Source organism: Peromyscus eremicus, chromosome 3, assembly GCF_949786415.1.
Source record: "Peromyscus eremicus chromosome 3, PerEre_H2_v1, whole genome shotgun sequence".
In the NCBI taxonomy this organism is placed as follows: Eukaryota; Metazoa; Chordata; class Mammalia; order Rodentia; family Cricetidae; genus Peromyscus; species Peromyscus eremicus.
Window position 1 is genome coordinate 15,185,775 of NC_081418.1, and position 16,583 is coordinate 15,202,357.

General features: G+C 43.6%; 1 protein-coding gene and 1 long non-coding RNA gene across 3 annotated transcripts in view; one reads left to right on the forward strand and one right to left on the reverse strand.

Annotated features, from left to right (window-relative positions):
• Window positions 1-6,401: 6,401 nt before the first annotated feature.
• The window catches only part of LOC131906634 (uncharacterized), a 68,190-nt gene continuing 58,008 nt past the window's right edge, over window positions 6,402-16,583 (reverse strand). Inside the window, exons 4-5 of the long non-coding RNA XR_009378162.1 lie at window positions 8,330-8,406; window positions 6,402-6,690 (exon numbers count right to left, since the gene is read on the reverse strand). This is a non-coding gene — a long non-coding RNA (uncharacterized LOC131906634). The remainder of the gene's footprint in view (window positions 6,691-8,329; window positions 8,407-16,583) is intronic.
• Cdk14 (cyclin dependent kinase 14) overlaps window positions 12,523-16,583 on the forward strand; it is a 573,205-nt gene continuing 569,144 nt past the window's right edge. For both annotated transcript variants that reach the window (XM_059257306.1, XM_059257307.1), the window contains exon 1: window positions 12,523-12,677. In XM_059257306.1, the coding sequence (XP_059113289.1) occupies window positions 12,587-12,677 (91 nt within the window). In that variant the 5' untranslated portion in view covers window positions 12,523-12,586. The remainder of the gene's footprint in view (window positions 12,678-16,583) is intronic.

A 16,583-nucleotide genomic window follows, 5' to 3' on the forward strand; every position in this document is an offset into this window, starting at 1 on the left:
CCTCTAGTACTTACAATTTTTCTGCCTCTTCTTTCTCCATGTTTCCTGAGTTTTAGGTATGGGAGTTGCATTGTAGATGCATCTATGGGAACTAAGTACCAGTCTGACACATGTTCTCTACATTTTGACCAGTTGTGTTTTTTTTTTTAAAAAATATGTTGCAAAGAGAAGTTTTGTTGATGAGTGGTGAGAGCTACATGTATGGTTATACAGATAAATATTTAGAATACCTTTAGGCACTATGTTGGTTTAGTAAAGTGGTGGTAGTAGGTTCTCTTGTAAGATCCATGACTTCACTAGTCCCAAGTGGTTGGCTAGGTTTCCAGTGAGCTGCTGGTTACTGCCAAGATACAACCGCCACTACTGCATCGTTAGGGTTGTTGTGCCGTGCTGGTCATCATAGTAGTTCACAGGCATTGTGGCTGTGCAGGACTATTGGGGGTTTTCCTCCCTTCAAAGCTTGCATAGCATCTTCGAGTCCTATGAATGCTAGTCCTCAAGGAGGAGCCTTTCAAGTCCAGGCCAGCTCAGGTTCTCTGGGTCTTGTGACCAAAGTGCGTAGTGTCTTCAGCAACGGGGACTTACTTTCAGTCTCTAGGAAGGAACCAAGTGCAATAGCAATAGCTTAATTGTTCTGGGAGTATTGCACCCACTTCCCAGACCAACAACTGGAAAGGTGGTTTCTCATGCCGGTATTGAGAGTTTTGTTAGGTAGTCTATGGTTGCCACTTCTCATGCTAATTCCAAATCCACTTCTTTAGCCTTGCTGTCTCTCTGCAGATACATTTTTGATGTCCTTGGATACCCAACTCTGAAATAATTTCCTCCAGACTATCCCCCTTCAGTACTTGTTGTATAAATGAAAAGCATGCCTACCTACCCATTGTCCAACTCAGAATATGCAGTGACAATCTTGAGTCCCCTTTCTCCCATCCCATATTCCATATAATCACAAATCTCCTTCATGTAACCCTGTCACCACACCCGAATTCAAGCTGATTATCACTTCATGCCCAGATTCCAGGCTCCTGACAACTAATGGCTTCCTTATACACACTTCAGCACCCATTTTTCCTCCCTTTAATTCTTTGTAATGTACTAGAGTAATTTTAAGAAAACCCAAATTAGATTGTTCCATCAGATGCTCTCAGTGCCTGGGCTTCTGAGGTAACAAGTAGCTTCCCAGTGCCTTTAGAACCATATTAATTGTGGGGGAAGTAAATGCACACCACAAACAGACAAAATAGCAACTATCCAACATATGCCCCTCACACCACTTTCCACCAGTTCTTATTTCTCAGCTCCCTGGAGACAACTATTTCCAACTATCTACCTGACTCCTTATAATTTGACTTTTATGAGGAAGAGGCTGGCTCCAGCTTTGTTCCAATATGGATAGCTTTCACTCCCTGTTGCTTCCCATCCCCACATATCTGGGCAACTAAGATACAAGAGCTGTGCATGCTTTGTCTCTAAGAATCAGTGTGAATTTAAAGTTATTAGATTCTCAACCATAGTGGGAGAATTCCCCAATATTTTGACCTTTTGACCATAGTTAAAAACAGCCACCTCAACCCAGTGCTTACCTTCATGTTAGAAATGAAGAGTGCTCACTGCTGGGAACCTGTACGGGAACTAAATATACTCTATTTATATTCACTGCTGAGTCCACTGAGTTATCTAAGTAAAGTCCCAAGTGGGCAATTATGCCCACCTCTGGGTGAAGGGATCAGAAGAGCTTTCTGGCACTTACTAATATGTCCCCAGACTATCCTCACCTCCAGCTTTGTAAATCTTCCAGATGTGTTTTAAACACTGGTCACTCCATCACTGCCACATTTATTTTGGATGAGCTTTCTCCTAAGGTCATCTACTCTGACCTTGTCCAGTGTCCTTCAGTGCTATGGTCTTGGGTTCTCTTGTTTCTCTCTCTGCCTTTCTTGTATATCAGAACCCTGGTTTTTGGATTCTATTTTCTCTTGTTTGAACAAATCTGCTAATAGCTGTCTCAAAAATTGACCTGTGAGGTAACTTTGGTCACTTTTAGTGTGTGGAAACAGCTTTATTATTCTTTCGCTTGATGAATAATCTGTCTGGATGGGCATCTAGATTAACAACCAATCCCTTGTCTTCCTTTCTGTCCTCTAGAGTTGCTGCTGAGAAGTGCAAAGCCATTTTATATCCAGTTCTACTTAGAAGCTTCTGTTTGTTTTTTGAAAGCGTTTACAATATACTTTGTCTATGTGGTTGTGTGGTTTCATAATGATGTGTCTCAGTGTAGGATTGTTTTCATGCATTGTCTTAGAACTCAATAGACCCTTTCACTTTGTAGAGTTATGCCCTGTCATTGCAGAAAATTTTCTTGATTTGTTTCTTTGATAATTTACTCCTTCTGTTTTCCATTGTTTTCTTTCTGGAACTCCCATTATTCAGACACTGAACTTTCTGTACTAGACTGTACCTCTCTTGTGTTTTATTCTCTTGTTTTTTTAATGCCTTAGTCTTGTTTTGACTTATGGGTCAAAACAAGGTTTTTCTCATTACTTATAGTTTAAATTTTCATCTGAATTTTTTTAAACTAATAAGTTTACTATACAAGAGTTCACTTTTACCTTTCATAGCAATTTATAGTAAAACTTAAAAATTTTTAGTATCTATGTATTGGTGAAATTACTAAGGCCACTCCACGTAGTTAAAAGGGAGGTTTATTTAGTGGCGTAACTTACAAGTGAAGGGATAGGTAGGTTGCAGGGTCTGGGAAAGGCATGGCACAGTCCGGTGGTGTTCTCTGGAGAACTCTGCTCGGTCTACCTCCAGCGTCCAGGGTCCAGGTACCAAGAAAGAAGGCGCATCCGGATCTCGGGTCTTCAGGGTCCTCTCTTGGCCCCGCCTTGTAGGCATGACAGTTACTGAAGCCTCAATGGGGGTTGGAAGTTCCAGATCAAGGTTGGAATGGCTACCCACTACATCTCCCCCTTTTGTCTAAATAAGAAGGTTCTAACCTAATACAAGACTATATACAAGGAAAGGTTATCAAATATTGTCCAGGGGTAAAGAGGGTTAATGACCTAGATAAGATGGAACTACAACCAATGTGAACAATATTAAGCAAGAAACACATACTAAAATCCAGAGAAGTCTAGAGCGTAGGTAAATGGCATGTTACAATGATCATTCCAAAAGGTGTCCTATCCTAAAGAACCTGAATCTAATACTTAATATGTTCTATCTAAGATATTATATATATATATATACATACATATATATATATATATATATATATATATATATATATATATATATACTAAGTTGTAACTATAACTGCTAGTCTTCAATCCCATCAAAGACCTGAGAAGAAATATAATGGTACCTGAGAAAGGGAAGATGGATGCAAGCAACTTTCGGGAATCTTGCAAGAGTAGACTGAGACAGCTGGCAGCCTGGACAGTCACCTAATGTTTCTCAGCATTGTTGGTGCATTCAAATTGGCTACAGGCCTAGAGTTTCTGACAGACCATTTTCAGAAGCAGGAATTCTGAAAGACCATCTTACCCTGTCTTGGCAGAGTTCAGAAGTCACTTTTCCTTGTGTCCCGCTTGTCCAGAAGGACAGTACTCATATTGTCAGCAGTTGAGGCAAGGGCAGTTCTTTGCCCAGTAGGCCATTTTGTGCCAAGAGGACAAACTTCTAACTGGAAATGCCTCAGAAGCCCAACATTCTCTCGGGATCAAATTGGTGCTGCCAGGAGCAATTGTGTCTCACGTCAACAGAATTCTAAGTTATTTAAATGCCATATTCTCTAGGTCTATGAAGTGTTTGAAGATTACCTGTCCATCTTATTTAGAGGCTATAATATAACATTTCAGTAGCTTTAAATCTTTGAAGATAGTAATAATACTTTTACTTTCTTCCTCCTGAATAATCTTTACTGCTTTCTAGTTGATTTTCTGTGGTTAGTTTGTTTTGGCCTATATCTTCCTGATGAGGATACTCAACTCAGAGTCTGAAGATCCATGAATGTCTGCCAATATCCAGAAGAGAGGCAATCAAATGTCTCAAGGAAGCCTGACTGATACAGTTGGCTCTGCCACGGGATACACTGTGGAACTTCCTACTGGCTAGGACCATGGGAAAGGTGTAAGAAAGACAGGCTGGGATCTCAATCATCACATCTTTCAGAAGGTTCCTCCTCAGCCTAGACAGTGGCTAGCATAGAGTTTCAATTCTCCTGAGATTGATAATTCAGTTATTATGCATCTGTTATTTTGTCTTTCAGCTTCCATAATGTTGTTGATTTATCTTTTACATATGTACTTTTAGTCCTTGGGAGGCAGAATCAGGGGGGAATCACTGTAAGTTCAAGGCCAGCCTGGTTACATAGTTACCAATTTGAATAGAAAGGAGCCTCTTTCCAAAGTCAGGTGTACGTCTTTCAATATCACATCACACAAGCCATAGCTGTACAACAAGATCCTGTCTTTTAAAATAAAATAAATAAATCCAGTCACTGTATATTTTTAATGAGTTTCCAGAGGAATGTAAAGTACCATGCATGCAGTCTGGTATTTCTCGTAAGAATGAAGAACACACAACCTTTACTGCATGACTGCCTAGTGCTTTCCACTGCGTGGCAGTGTTCAGGGGGCACTTCCCGTGAAAGGTGCCCCACATCAGCCACGGAATATGTCTGCACCTTAATCTGGACTTGGGCTTCCCATCCTCAGAACTGTGAGAAACAAATTCATATTAAGTATAATCTGCATAGTATATAACATTTTTAAAGTAGCCCAAAGAAGAACCTGCCTCCATTTCCAATGTTTTTTTTTTTTAATTTATTTTTTTGGTCTCTATTGACTGTTACCTCTAGGTTTACAAAATAAAGATTTTTGTAATTCTGCTATAAGTCTCATATTATCAGTATCTGATTAGCTTTAAGTGATTAGTTTGATCTCTGTGGGTGTTAAATTTCTTACCTACAAAACTGAACAATAAAAGACACCTTAGAGAGTGTTAGGGAGATAAGAGGCAGAGCCCTTGGGTGCCTAGCATGCAGCAATGACTTAAGTGATAGCAAAAACATTTAGTTCATTTATAAGCACCAATTTGAGTAGAAAGGAGCCTCTTTCCAAAGTCAGGTGTATGTCTTTCAATATCATATTCATTTCCCATATGTGGGAAGAGCAACATAGAGCGTTATAATTTAGGAATTTTTAAGTTTGACTAGTTACATGAATTCTTCTGTCATTCTTTATAATAGGTACAACTATGTTTCAGGTATGGGAATGACATGCATCATGCTACAAAGGAGGCCTGTCCAAAGCTTTCTGGAAACCGAAAGGGTCTCAGTCTAAGACTGGCTTGATCATGTGATGATCTTGGATACTGTGGTGGTTTGAAAGAAAATGCCTCCATATTGAGTGGCACTATTGGGAGGTGTGGCTTTGTTGGAGGAAGTGTGTCACTGTGGGGATGGGCTTGGAGGTCTCATATGCTTAAGCTACACTCAGTGACACAGTTCACTTCCTGCTGCCTTCGGATCAAGATGTAGAACTCTCAGCTCCTTCTCCAGCACCGTATCTGCCTGCATGCTGCCATGTCCCACTATGATGATAATGGACTAAACCTCTGAAACTGTGAGCCAGCCCCAATTAAATGTTTTCCTTTATAAGAGTTGCCGTGGTCATGGTGTCTCTTCACAGCAATTGAAACCCTAAGACAGACACTTTCTCATGCCATCTTTAGGTCCATTTCTATGTGTTCCATAGGGTTAATAATGGTTCTTGGAGTAGGATAGGTAAAGATTAAGATTAGAAGAAAATGAGTCCACCAATTCAGATTATAAAAGCATATATTACTTTAGTTACATTTTAAAGTTGTAAGTAAGTAGTAAGTCACCGTAGTTAGGGGATGTGTCATGTGAAGACACCATCACTAATTATTTTGTAGATAACCTCTTCTGGCTTGTAGGTCCTTGAGTGGAATAGACGTGTGAATGCAGACAAATTGTCATGCATCCTGGAAGGAATGACAGAATGTTGTTGATAGATTTTTAAATGCAATTGCTCCTAAGAGGACTTGTCTTGACAGATCAAAAGGACTTAAGGTTTTAGTTCTCTGAGGCCACAGCTTCTGACCACTTTCACATCCGTGTCCAGAGTTCAATTACAGGACTGGCTTCTGAAGCATGGTTCTCATGGATGCAATATGAGACACTGAAACTGATGACATTCATAAACAAGGACTCTTAGCTAATGACGCATCTATATACCACACGTGAGGAACACCAGAGGATAGGATTAAACGAATTGTATCATTGTTAGAAATAGTGGTAGATATTTTCTCATGTAAATTTCTGTAAGATAAATTATTTTAACAATGAAAATTGGGACTAATATGGCAGATTATAATCTTTAAGTACATTTTAATAGGATAGGGGAATATTGCTAGTCTTTAACACATGCTTTGACTTGTGTGGCTTATTACTTTCAGACCCATTCTGAGCTAATTTATATGTAATATCACTTAGATGCTCTGTTCTTCTGTCAGCTGTTTGCAGTAGGTCATTTTGCTTTGGCCACTGGGATTCTTCACCTCTAGAATGAAAAGCTCAGGACTGCCTATAAAATAATTAGGCAAACGTAGTTCTTATTTCTGAATAAATTTGGAGATTGAGTCAGCAAAGAGTGATTTCTGAAAACAAGAAAAGAATCCAAATAAGGAGTGGGCAGTTGATGACTGGCAGAATGAGGAGGAAAGATGGGGGAAGATGAGAAGCCTCATTTTATAGAATTGCAACTGCTCTAGCTTCTGCAACCATGTTCCTCCTTTTTCTGGGTTCAAGGTTTTCTTTTTCTTTCTTTCTTTCTTTCTTTCTTTCTTTCTTTCTTTCTTTCTTTCTTTCTTTTTTTTTCTTTCTTTTTTTTTTTGTTTTTTGGAGACAGGGTTTCTCTGTGTAGCTTTGCGCCTTTCCAGGAACTCACTTTGTAGCCCAGTCTGGCCTCAAACTCACAGAGATCCACCTGGCTCTGCTGGGATTAAAGGTGTGCACCACCACCGCCGCCCAGCTCAAGGTTTTCTTTATCAAAAAAAAGAAAGAAAGAAAGAGGAAAAGGAAAAAGAAAAAGAAAGAAATGAGGGAGGAAGGGAGGAAGGGAGGAAGGGGACGGAACTCTTATGAACCAACTCTATCCATCAGTAGGAATATAAGAGAGCAGTAACAGTTAAGTGGTTTTAATTACATGTAGCAATTTCACTGATGACTCATAGACAAATTATACAAACTACCTAAACTATGTGCTCTTTCATTTCCTGAACGTGTTCAGAAATGAATGATATTTGATCCTAAGAATAATTAACTAGAATAACATTTCAGAGTTCTTGGAGGATATTTAATTCCATAAAGTCCCTCCGCTTTAGTAATTATGCTGATTAGATGTCAATCTTTAAACTTTGACTATTTTATGAAATTTTACATTAATGACTATATCTATTTTTCTATCTCTGCAGTCCGTGTCCTTGGCTTCCTGGTTCCACGGGTTTCTTTTCTCTGATTGTATCTCTGCACACTGTTTTGGGTCAGGGAGTCTACTTCACTGGTTCTTTGATCCTAATCAAATCCCACATTTGCAGCTTATTTGGATTAGGGTTTCCCTTCACATCTACTGGCAGCATATTAACCCATTTTATCTTGTGCAGAAAAAGATCTGTAATAAGACCCATAATATTTTATAACAAATGCTCAGTTTTTGTCTAATAATGGACATTAAATCACATGTAATTTTTGTCAATGGATCTTTGCCTTGTTCATCAGTAAAGTGCTCTGTATCTTATATATCAACCGTCATATGTCAAAGGTTTATCAGCCTTTAGTATGTAAGCTGAGAGTCGGGTAATTTTGCCTCTAAACTTAGAATCAGATTCTTGTAGCTAATGACCCCAGAGCTTATCAAGCTCAAACCTTTACTTCTACAGATAATGAAGTAGGCACCTTACTCGTCTAAGGCTACACAGCACGTATTGATGGAGTAGGGATGAAACTCACGAACCCTGGCTGCACACTTACTTCTACAGGCCTGCTGCAGCTGCATTGGTGAATTTGGTATGGGTCAACACTTGACGGGCAGGCCTTAGATATACACCTTGCACTCAGCTGTTGCACTCTTAATCCAGGCCACCCCAAACTATAGCCTTGGGAACCGGAGGTGTAGACAGAGGGCTGGTACAGATTCATCCCCCACTGAAAATACATATACCACATAGATGCTGGGTAATTATCTTTGTGTCTGTAAACAAACAACAGATCTTTTCATGGTGACAGCAATCCACTTACACTCTTGGATAAGCAATTAATCCTCTATGAAACGTGTACTGTGCTTTGCCCAGGTTAGGGTCTCAGGCCAGTGAAACCTAGAAGAGCAGACAAAGACAATGTGAGCCATTTCACAGAGCCGAGTCCTCCTGACCAGTGAAATAGCTCAGTGGGTAAAAGCACTTGCAGGCACCCTGTGTTCAATTCCCAGATCCACAAGACAGCGTTCCAGAGCTGACTTTTGAGAGTTGTTCTTTGACTATCACATGTGCACTATGGCACACACACACACTCACACACACACCACACACACACAGACACATACACACACACCATATAGACACACACACACACTCACATACCACACACACACCACACACACACACACACACAGACACACACACATAGGCACATACAGACTCATATCATACACACACCACACACACAGACACACACACACACACCACACACACACACCACACAGACACACAGACACACAGACACACACCCCACAGACACACAGACACACACACCACACAGATATACAGACACACACACATACACACACAACACAGACACACACACACCACACAGGCACACACAAACACACACACATAGGCACATACAGACTCATACCATACACACACCACACACACAGACACACACACACACACACACCACACAGACACACACACACACCACACAGACACACACACATACACACACCACACAGACACACAGACACACACACATACACACACCACACAGGCACACACAAACACACACACATAGGCACATACAGACTCATACCATACACACACCACACACACACAGACACAGATACACATGCAGATACACACACCACACAGGCACACACAGGCACACACAGACACACACACACCACACAGGCACACACATATACACACACACACACACCACACAGGCACACACACACCACACACATACACACAACACACAGACACACACACCACACAGACACACACATACACACACAGATACACACAGGCACACACAGACACACACATACACACCACATAGGCACACACAGGCACACACACATACACACACACACACACACACCACACAGATACATACCACACACACAGATACACACAGGCACACACACATACACACACACACACCACACAGATACATACCACACACACAGATACACACAGGCACACACAGACACATATACACACACAGGGACACACAGACACACACACATAGGCACATACAAACTCATACCATACACACACCACACAGATAATACCACACACACAGATACACACAGGCATATACAGACACACATACACACACAGGCACACACACATAGGCACATACAGACTCATACCATACACACACCACACACACACACACACACACACACAAAGACACATAGGCACATACAGACTCATACCATACACACACCACACACACAGACACACACACACATACAGACACATAGGCACATACAGACTCATACCATACACACACCACACACACAGACACACACACACATACAGACACATACACACCACACAGACAGACAGACAGACAGACAGACACACACACACGTTGAATCCTTAAACAGAAGCCACATGTCTCAAAAGTATGAAGGTTATTTCCTTCACAAAAACTAGTTTGTAGTTTTATTGTAGAATTTGCTAGTGTAACACATACCCAAGAAAGGACACAGATAAACAGAGCAGAGAGCTGGTTATTTGCAACTGACAAGCTTCATTTGGCCTGTCCTTGGACACAGGTCTCACCTGCCAGAGGTCCTGTTCGGATTTGGTGAAGAGTTTGCAGTTGAGGTGGCTGACAGTTTGTAGTTGATCAGGGAAAAGGAAGTAAATATCCATTCATTATGTTGTTAGTATTTTGCTACATGAAACTGATGCAGTAAAATACTCAGATTTGACTTTTCAGTATAAAGTGCAAAGACGAAGTTCTCTCCCATCTGGTAGATATTCCTGATTTTCCCCTTTTGTTTCCAGAAATTTTGTATCATATAGAAATGTATATATATTTGCATGTTTTGCCACATTTTAATTTCAAATATGAATTTCTCTACTAACCCTAGACATACCCAGGCAAGTTTATGTTACTTAAAAAAAAAAAGGTCACATACAATAGCTTTGTATGCATAGATGGTAACGTAAGCAGAAATTGGCTTTTTAAAAAAATCAGAAATATTGGAGAGGTAAAAGAGAACACACATGCATGTGCAGGTACATACACACACATACACATAGACAAAGGTTTGAGGGCAAACACCATCGAGCCATGACACTGGGCCTGAGTACTGTAGTGAAACCAGGCATTTCCAAAGTGAACAACACCATAGCCACACACAGCACTCTTTATTGGTCTATTTCTTCATCTTTGTTAGTGGAAGAACCTATCTGTTTGGATAGCTGTCTCTCTGTCTCTGTCTCTATCTCTGTCTCTGTCTCTCTTTGTGGCTCTCTCTGTATTTCTGTCTCTGTCTCTCTGTTCAGTTGTAACTGCTAACTTTCTAACCAATTTGAGGAAGTGGTAAATGTCGAAAGTCTTTCCTGTATGAGGCCACACTTGGTGCTTTCTGTAATATCGAGATATGGCTGTCGGGATCCAACATCCTCACGTTTAAGTTATCTTGACTTTCCTAATGAATTCCTGGCTCTCTCCTCTGCTGGGGGCTTGGCTTGACTAGCTGCCTTATATCGGTGGCAATCTACCAAAACCCTGTAATGTGCTCAGCACAGGGCGGAACAAATCAGTGTTCTACCTCACAATTTAAGGAAGGCAGGGGGCTAGTTTTTGTTTTAAGATAAAAATTTTTTGACAAAACACAAACTCCCCAAAACTTCCTTTAAACCAAACAGCATTGTCACACCCGCAAAGCTCCTGTTACTTACACAGCCAGATGACTCAAGATTACTAACGTTTCTATTCATAAGAACTTTGCTGGCCCGTAATCAGTACACCAGACCTTCCCCCATCTTCCTTCACTCTCCCCCGGGAGACTGACGTTTGGAGTACTACACTTATTAGAAAAAAAAAAAAAAACCCTGTGTTTTCTGCCGGAACTGTTTGTCCCGGGTTTTGGAAAAAGCCACCGTTAGTCATTTTTAGAGTTCCTTTGCTGAGGTGGGGAAAGGAGGTGTACACGGATTTTAGTCTCTAAGTCTTCCAATCCAGAAATGGGGCATTTGTAAAAATAGGCTTAGACCACGGACAGAGTACACTGTTTACCGATGCCCGGGGTATTCCTCTGAGGAATCACCTACAGTGACACTCCTGTCACCCAGAGACAGGGCTGAGGAGGACGCAGGAGTCCTCTTCTGAGTCCTCTTCTGGGAGTTCCAGGGCCGGTTTCAGCTTTTGCACTTGACCTCAATGCAAACGGGGGGCCTCTCCTTCCTTTCGGAGCGTTCACTTTCTCTGTAAATTAAAACCAACCAAACCCACCAAGTCTGTACTAAACCCCAACGGGTCCCCGAGGCCGGCGAGCCCCGGCTCGGACCCTGCCCAACCTTTCCGTCCCGGGGTGCCGCACGCAGCGCACCGGGTGGGCTGGGTGAGCCCAGCCTGTCCGTCCATCCGTCCGTCCGTCCGTCCGTCCGCGGGCCGCGGTGGTGGAGCGCGCGGGAGGAGCGCGGCCGCGGCGGGCGGGCGGGCGGGCGGAGCGCGGGCGGCCGGGAGGGGGCGCGGCGGGTCCGGGAGGGCGGCGGAGGCCTCCGAGTCGGAGGCGGAGCGGGGTCGCGCCGGGGTCCCGCGCGCCAGGCCTCCGGCGACGACGCGGGGAGCCGAGGCTCTTCGTGCGGCCCCGCGCCCCGGGCGGGGAACTTGTCCCGCGCGCCTCTCCCGCGGCCGCCCGCCCTCGTCGGCCGCGCCACCCACCCACCCTGCGCCGGCCGCGGCCGCGCGGCTCTCGCTTACAAAGGAGGGCAAATGAGGCGGGCGGCGGCGGCGGCGGCAGCGGCGCGGCGCGGGGGCCCCCGGGCGGCGGGGACGGCGGCCGCCCCCGGCACCACCTAAGACGCCCCCGCGCGCCCGGCCTCGGCCCAGGCCCGAGCCCCGCGGCGGCCACCCGCCCGCCCGAGCGAGCGCTGCGCGTCGCCCGCGGCCCGCGAGGAGGCGGAGGAGCAGGACGAGGCGCCGCCTTCCCCGCGCCGCGCGCCCTCGCCCGCCGCCGCCGCCGCCGCCGCCGTTGTCTGCGCCGCGCGCTGGACCAGTTTGGCGAAGTTGCCGGGGCCCCGCGCCGCCCAGATGTGCGACCTCATCGAGCCGCAGCCGAGCGAGAAGATCGGCAGGATGAAGAAGTTGCGGAGAACTTTGTCAGAGAGTTTCAGCCGCATCGGTGAGTGGGGTCCGCGGTCCCCCGTGCCCTGCCGCCCGTCCCCGGGCTCGCTCCCTCGTCCCCGCGCCCCGATCCGTGCTCCGGGCACAAGCCAGGCAGCTGCCACCTCGGGGTGAGCTGCGGATCAGGGATGGAGGGGACGTCGCTGGGGACCCGGAGGAGGAGGGCAGGGACCAGCGGGAGGGCCACCCCTCTCCCCCAGGATCTGGGCTTCATTCGTGGACGTCCCAAGCCTTTAATTTGGGTTCCTCCTCTCCACCACTGGTATCTTTCGCACCCGCAGTGGACCCGTGAGGGGGGACACCCGGTCCTCACCGCCATCGGGTTCTGCGGCCACCCAGGTTACTTGTTATTTTTAAAGCGCTTTGGTATTAGGTGTTGAACCAGTAATTTAGCTTTGAGAATTGTCGAGACGTTGACATGTGCCTGATGTTGTTTAACGTAGTCAACCTAAAGGAAGTGGGACAGATACCTTGGGACCTTTTGTTCCGTACTTCGGGTCCTATAAATGGAGATTTGGGTGTTCAGTTCTTAGGAGTCCGAACCTTCCAGCTGCTGTAGAGAAATGTGAGCTGTGAAGTTGTGGGGACTTGATGAATCAAGTCTCCTGAACTTGCCCTGTTAGCACCGTTCAGAGGCTATTGTCCTTTAAAAAAGATCAACCAACTTAACAAAGAACAAACAAACAACAAAAGACATCAAGGCATGCAGGATACTTAAAAAATAAATCCGTGACATAGGGTGCAGCCACAAGACGACAGTGTCATACGGACTGGATTTGTTAACTTTTGAGTGTTACTGACAGAAAGCGCCTCTTAACCTGAGGTGTAGCTGCCTCCTAAACTGTCATAACTTTCTTTGATACAGGTAACTGTGCAAGCCCTCAAACAAGCCTAGGAGAGTGTCCAAGCATACCTTCTGGCCTCACTCAATAGCCTTTGGTTCGCTGTTATCATGTTAATGAAAGTGTTAATTAATTAATCATAAGCAAGCTAATTCCTTAAAATGAAACCCTGAAGTGCCAGTGAGTGTCAGTAGTCTGTTCCATAGTTCATTGTCCATACATGCAAACTATCTTCAAGTGGGAGAAAACACCGGTAAACATTTAGTCAAGCTTATTATTATTAATTTTGTTTGACATTTTTTTCTGAGAACACTATAAGTTATGTGCAGAAGCCAGATTAGTCCAGCCTTTACTTATTGCGTGTGTTGAATGTACACAAACTCACTCTTCTGAGTTAGGCATTCGAATGTGGAGTCTTACATTTAAATGAAGTTTGAAGCCAAGAGGAGTGTGAGAGTGAGGTGTGGCGTCCTGTGCATTATTAACAAGGATGTTTCAGTGCTGGACCCAAAACACCACCCAGGCGGGTTCTGGAGTCCATTAGGGCCTGTTCTAAAGCACATTAACTAGATATTTACTAATGCTAATGATTCCGTTGGCGCCATTCCAGTTTTGTGTTAAATAATTCATTGCAGTTGAGTCTCAGTAAGAAACCAAGGGCATTCATAGAAAAATCCTGTATGTTTAAATAATTTTAGGGTGTGATGGCCAATCAGTAAAATTTGGGTTAACTGCAGTGTTGGCAAATGGGTATTGTAGTTAATTGGGCTTCCTAGGTTATTGAGACTTAGTGATGTGAAAACTCCTTTTGACTTTAACTCTTCTCACAAATGCCTTCTATGGTTATGTGGCTTTTCAGTCCCGGCTTTAGGAAACAGTACAGCTCGGTAGAGAAGGCTGATCATTTCTTGTATTGAAAGAAGACCATGACTCAGAAGAGTGGATCTTAGTGTGGTATTTTGTGAAAGAAACTATGACATTTTTAAATGATTTTAGTTGTGTGTGCACCAAACCCAGGATATTTATTAGAAACAGTGCTGCTCAAAAAACATCTTTCTTCTCTGCCTTGCTTCACAGTCAGAAGCACTGCTCCTTTTGATGACTGAGGGTTTTTTTGAGGAGCTAGAGGCAATGGAATGAGATTTTTTGCAAGGAATGTGGTCTGGGTATCAGATGGGATTCCTGGTGTTGCTAGTCCTAGCTTAGTGACCTTGGATAGATCCCTCAACTTTTCTGAGTCTCAGTTTTTGACGTATCATTTTAAAAAATTTGTTAGCACTTAGTGAAATAATGATTCGATGTGGTATGTGGCATGCAATGTAGACTCAGTAGAGGTTTGCAATGTGATGTCATTATTAGGGATTAGATCATACTGCACGACTATAGAAAGCAAGAAAAGAGAAGTGGCCACAGACTTGTAATATAACATCCCGAAAACAGGGTGGGTTTGGAATTGGACCTATCTGGGCCTGGCCCACTCTTTTCCTGCTTGTCTTGGGCAACCAGTAATCCACTTAAACTCCTGCATTCTCACCTGCACATATTTGTATGAGTGTTGTGGAGATTAAGCAAGAAAGAATAACACCATCTGATACCTCTATTGCGTGGTGAAGATCGGTACCGGAAGCTCTTGCTAGTTCTTCTGATTTCAGTTTGTCCCCTCTTATCTGCCTTTTTTTTTTTTTCCCCCTCATGGAGAGGTCGAAGAATAAATGGTTTATTCCCGTTGAACAACAGTACCATGCATTCCCTTCCATTTCTAGTCTAAGAGAGCCTTTTAAATATACATACTGACTTTATTTTCTTTTCTTAGCACGATTCAGGTGTAACGTTGCTATATGGTGAAATGTCCAGTATCATTGTTCAGTCATACAAAATCACTACTCATTTATCTAGAAAATGACGACAGTTCACACATGCACATGTTATTCAATAAATGATTATCATTAACAATAATTCTGAATACAAAAAGTAGGAATGCTTAATTTGTCACACATCATACATAGATCATGCTGACTTGGTCGCCCTCACCCCCAATGTAACTGCTCTGAGATTACTGCATTATAAAAGGTCAAATAAAACACATTGAGTTTCAAGCCGCGGGGCTCTAATTTATGACATCTGCAAGGCAGTGAGTACAGTATAGCTGTAGTTCCCTTATAAGATGAGTGTAATTGAATTTTAAAGTCAACCATCCGTTTTCATGGTGAGTATTTACAGTTTCCTGCTCAATAGTGTCTGTGTGGTCCCTGTTTAGGAATCACTGTTCTTATCCTATACCTGATTCCTTTCCTTCCCCATTTAAAACTTTCAGGCTAGCCAAGTAAACAGGAACTTAATTGCTAAGTAGCTGAAATGAGCTACAACCCAATTTCCCCCTGGATTTTACAGGAGCCTCAGGCAGATGAAGGCTGTGAGGTGTTTGTACGATGAAGTCCTGTGACATGTCTGTATGAGGAGGTCCTATGACATGTGTGTATGAGGAGGTCCTATGACATGTCTGTCTATATGAGGAGGTCCTATGACATGTCTGTCTGTATGATGAGGTCCTATGACATGTGTGTATGAGGAGGTCCTATGACATGTGTGTATGATGAGGTCCTATGACATGTGTGTATGATGAGGTCCTATGACATGTCTGTGTGTATGAGGAGGTCCTATGACATGTCTGTCTGTATGAGGAGGTCCTATGACATGTGTGTATGAGGAGGTCCTATGACATGTCTGTATGAGGAGGTCCTATGACATGTGTGTATGAGGAGGTCCTATGACATGTGTGTATGAGGAGGTCCTATGACATGTGTGTGTGAGGAGGTCCTATGACATATCTGTATGAGGAGGTCCTATGACATGTCTGTGTGTATGAGGAGGTCCTATGACATGTGTGTATGAGGAGGTCCTATGACATGTGTGTATGAGGAGGTCCTATGACATGTGTGTATGAGGAGGTCCTATGACATGTGTGTATGATGAGGTCCTATGACATGTGTGTATGAGGAGGTCCTATGACATGTCTGTGTGTATGAGGAGGTCCTATGACATGTCTGTCTGTATGAGGAGGT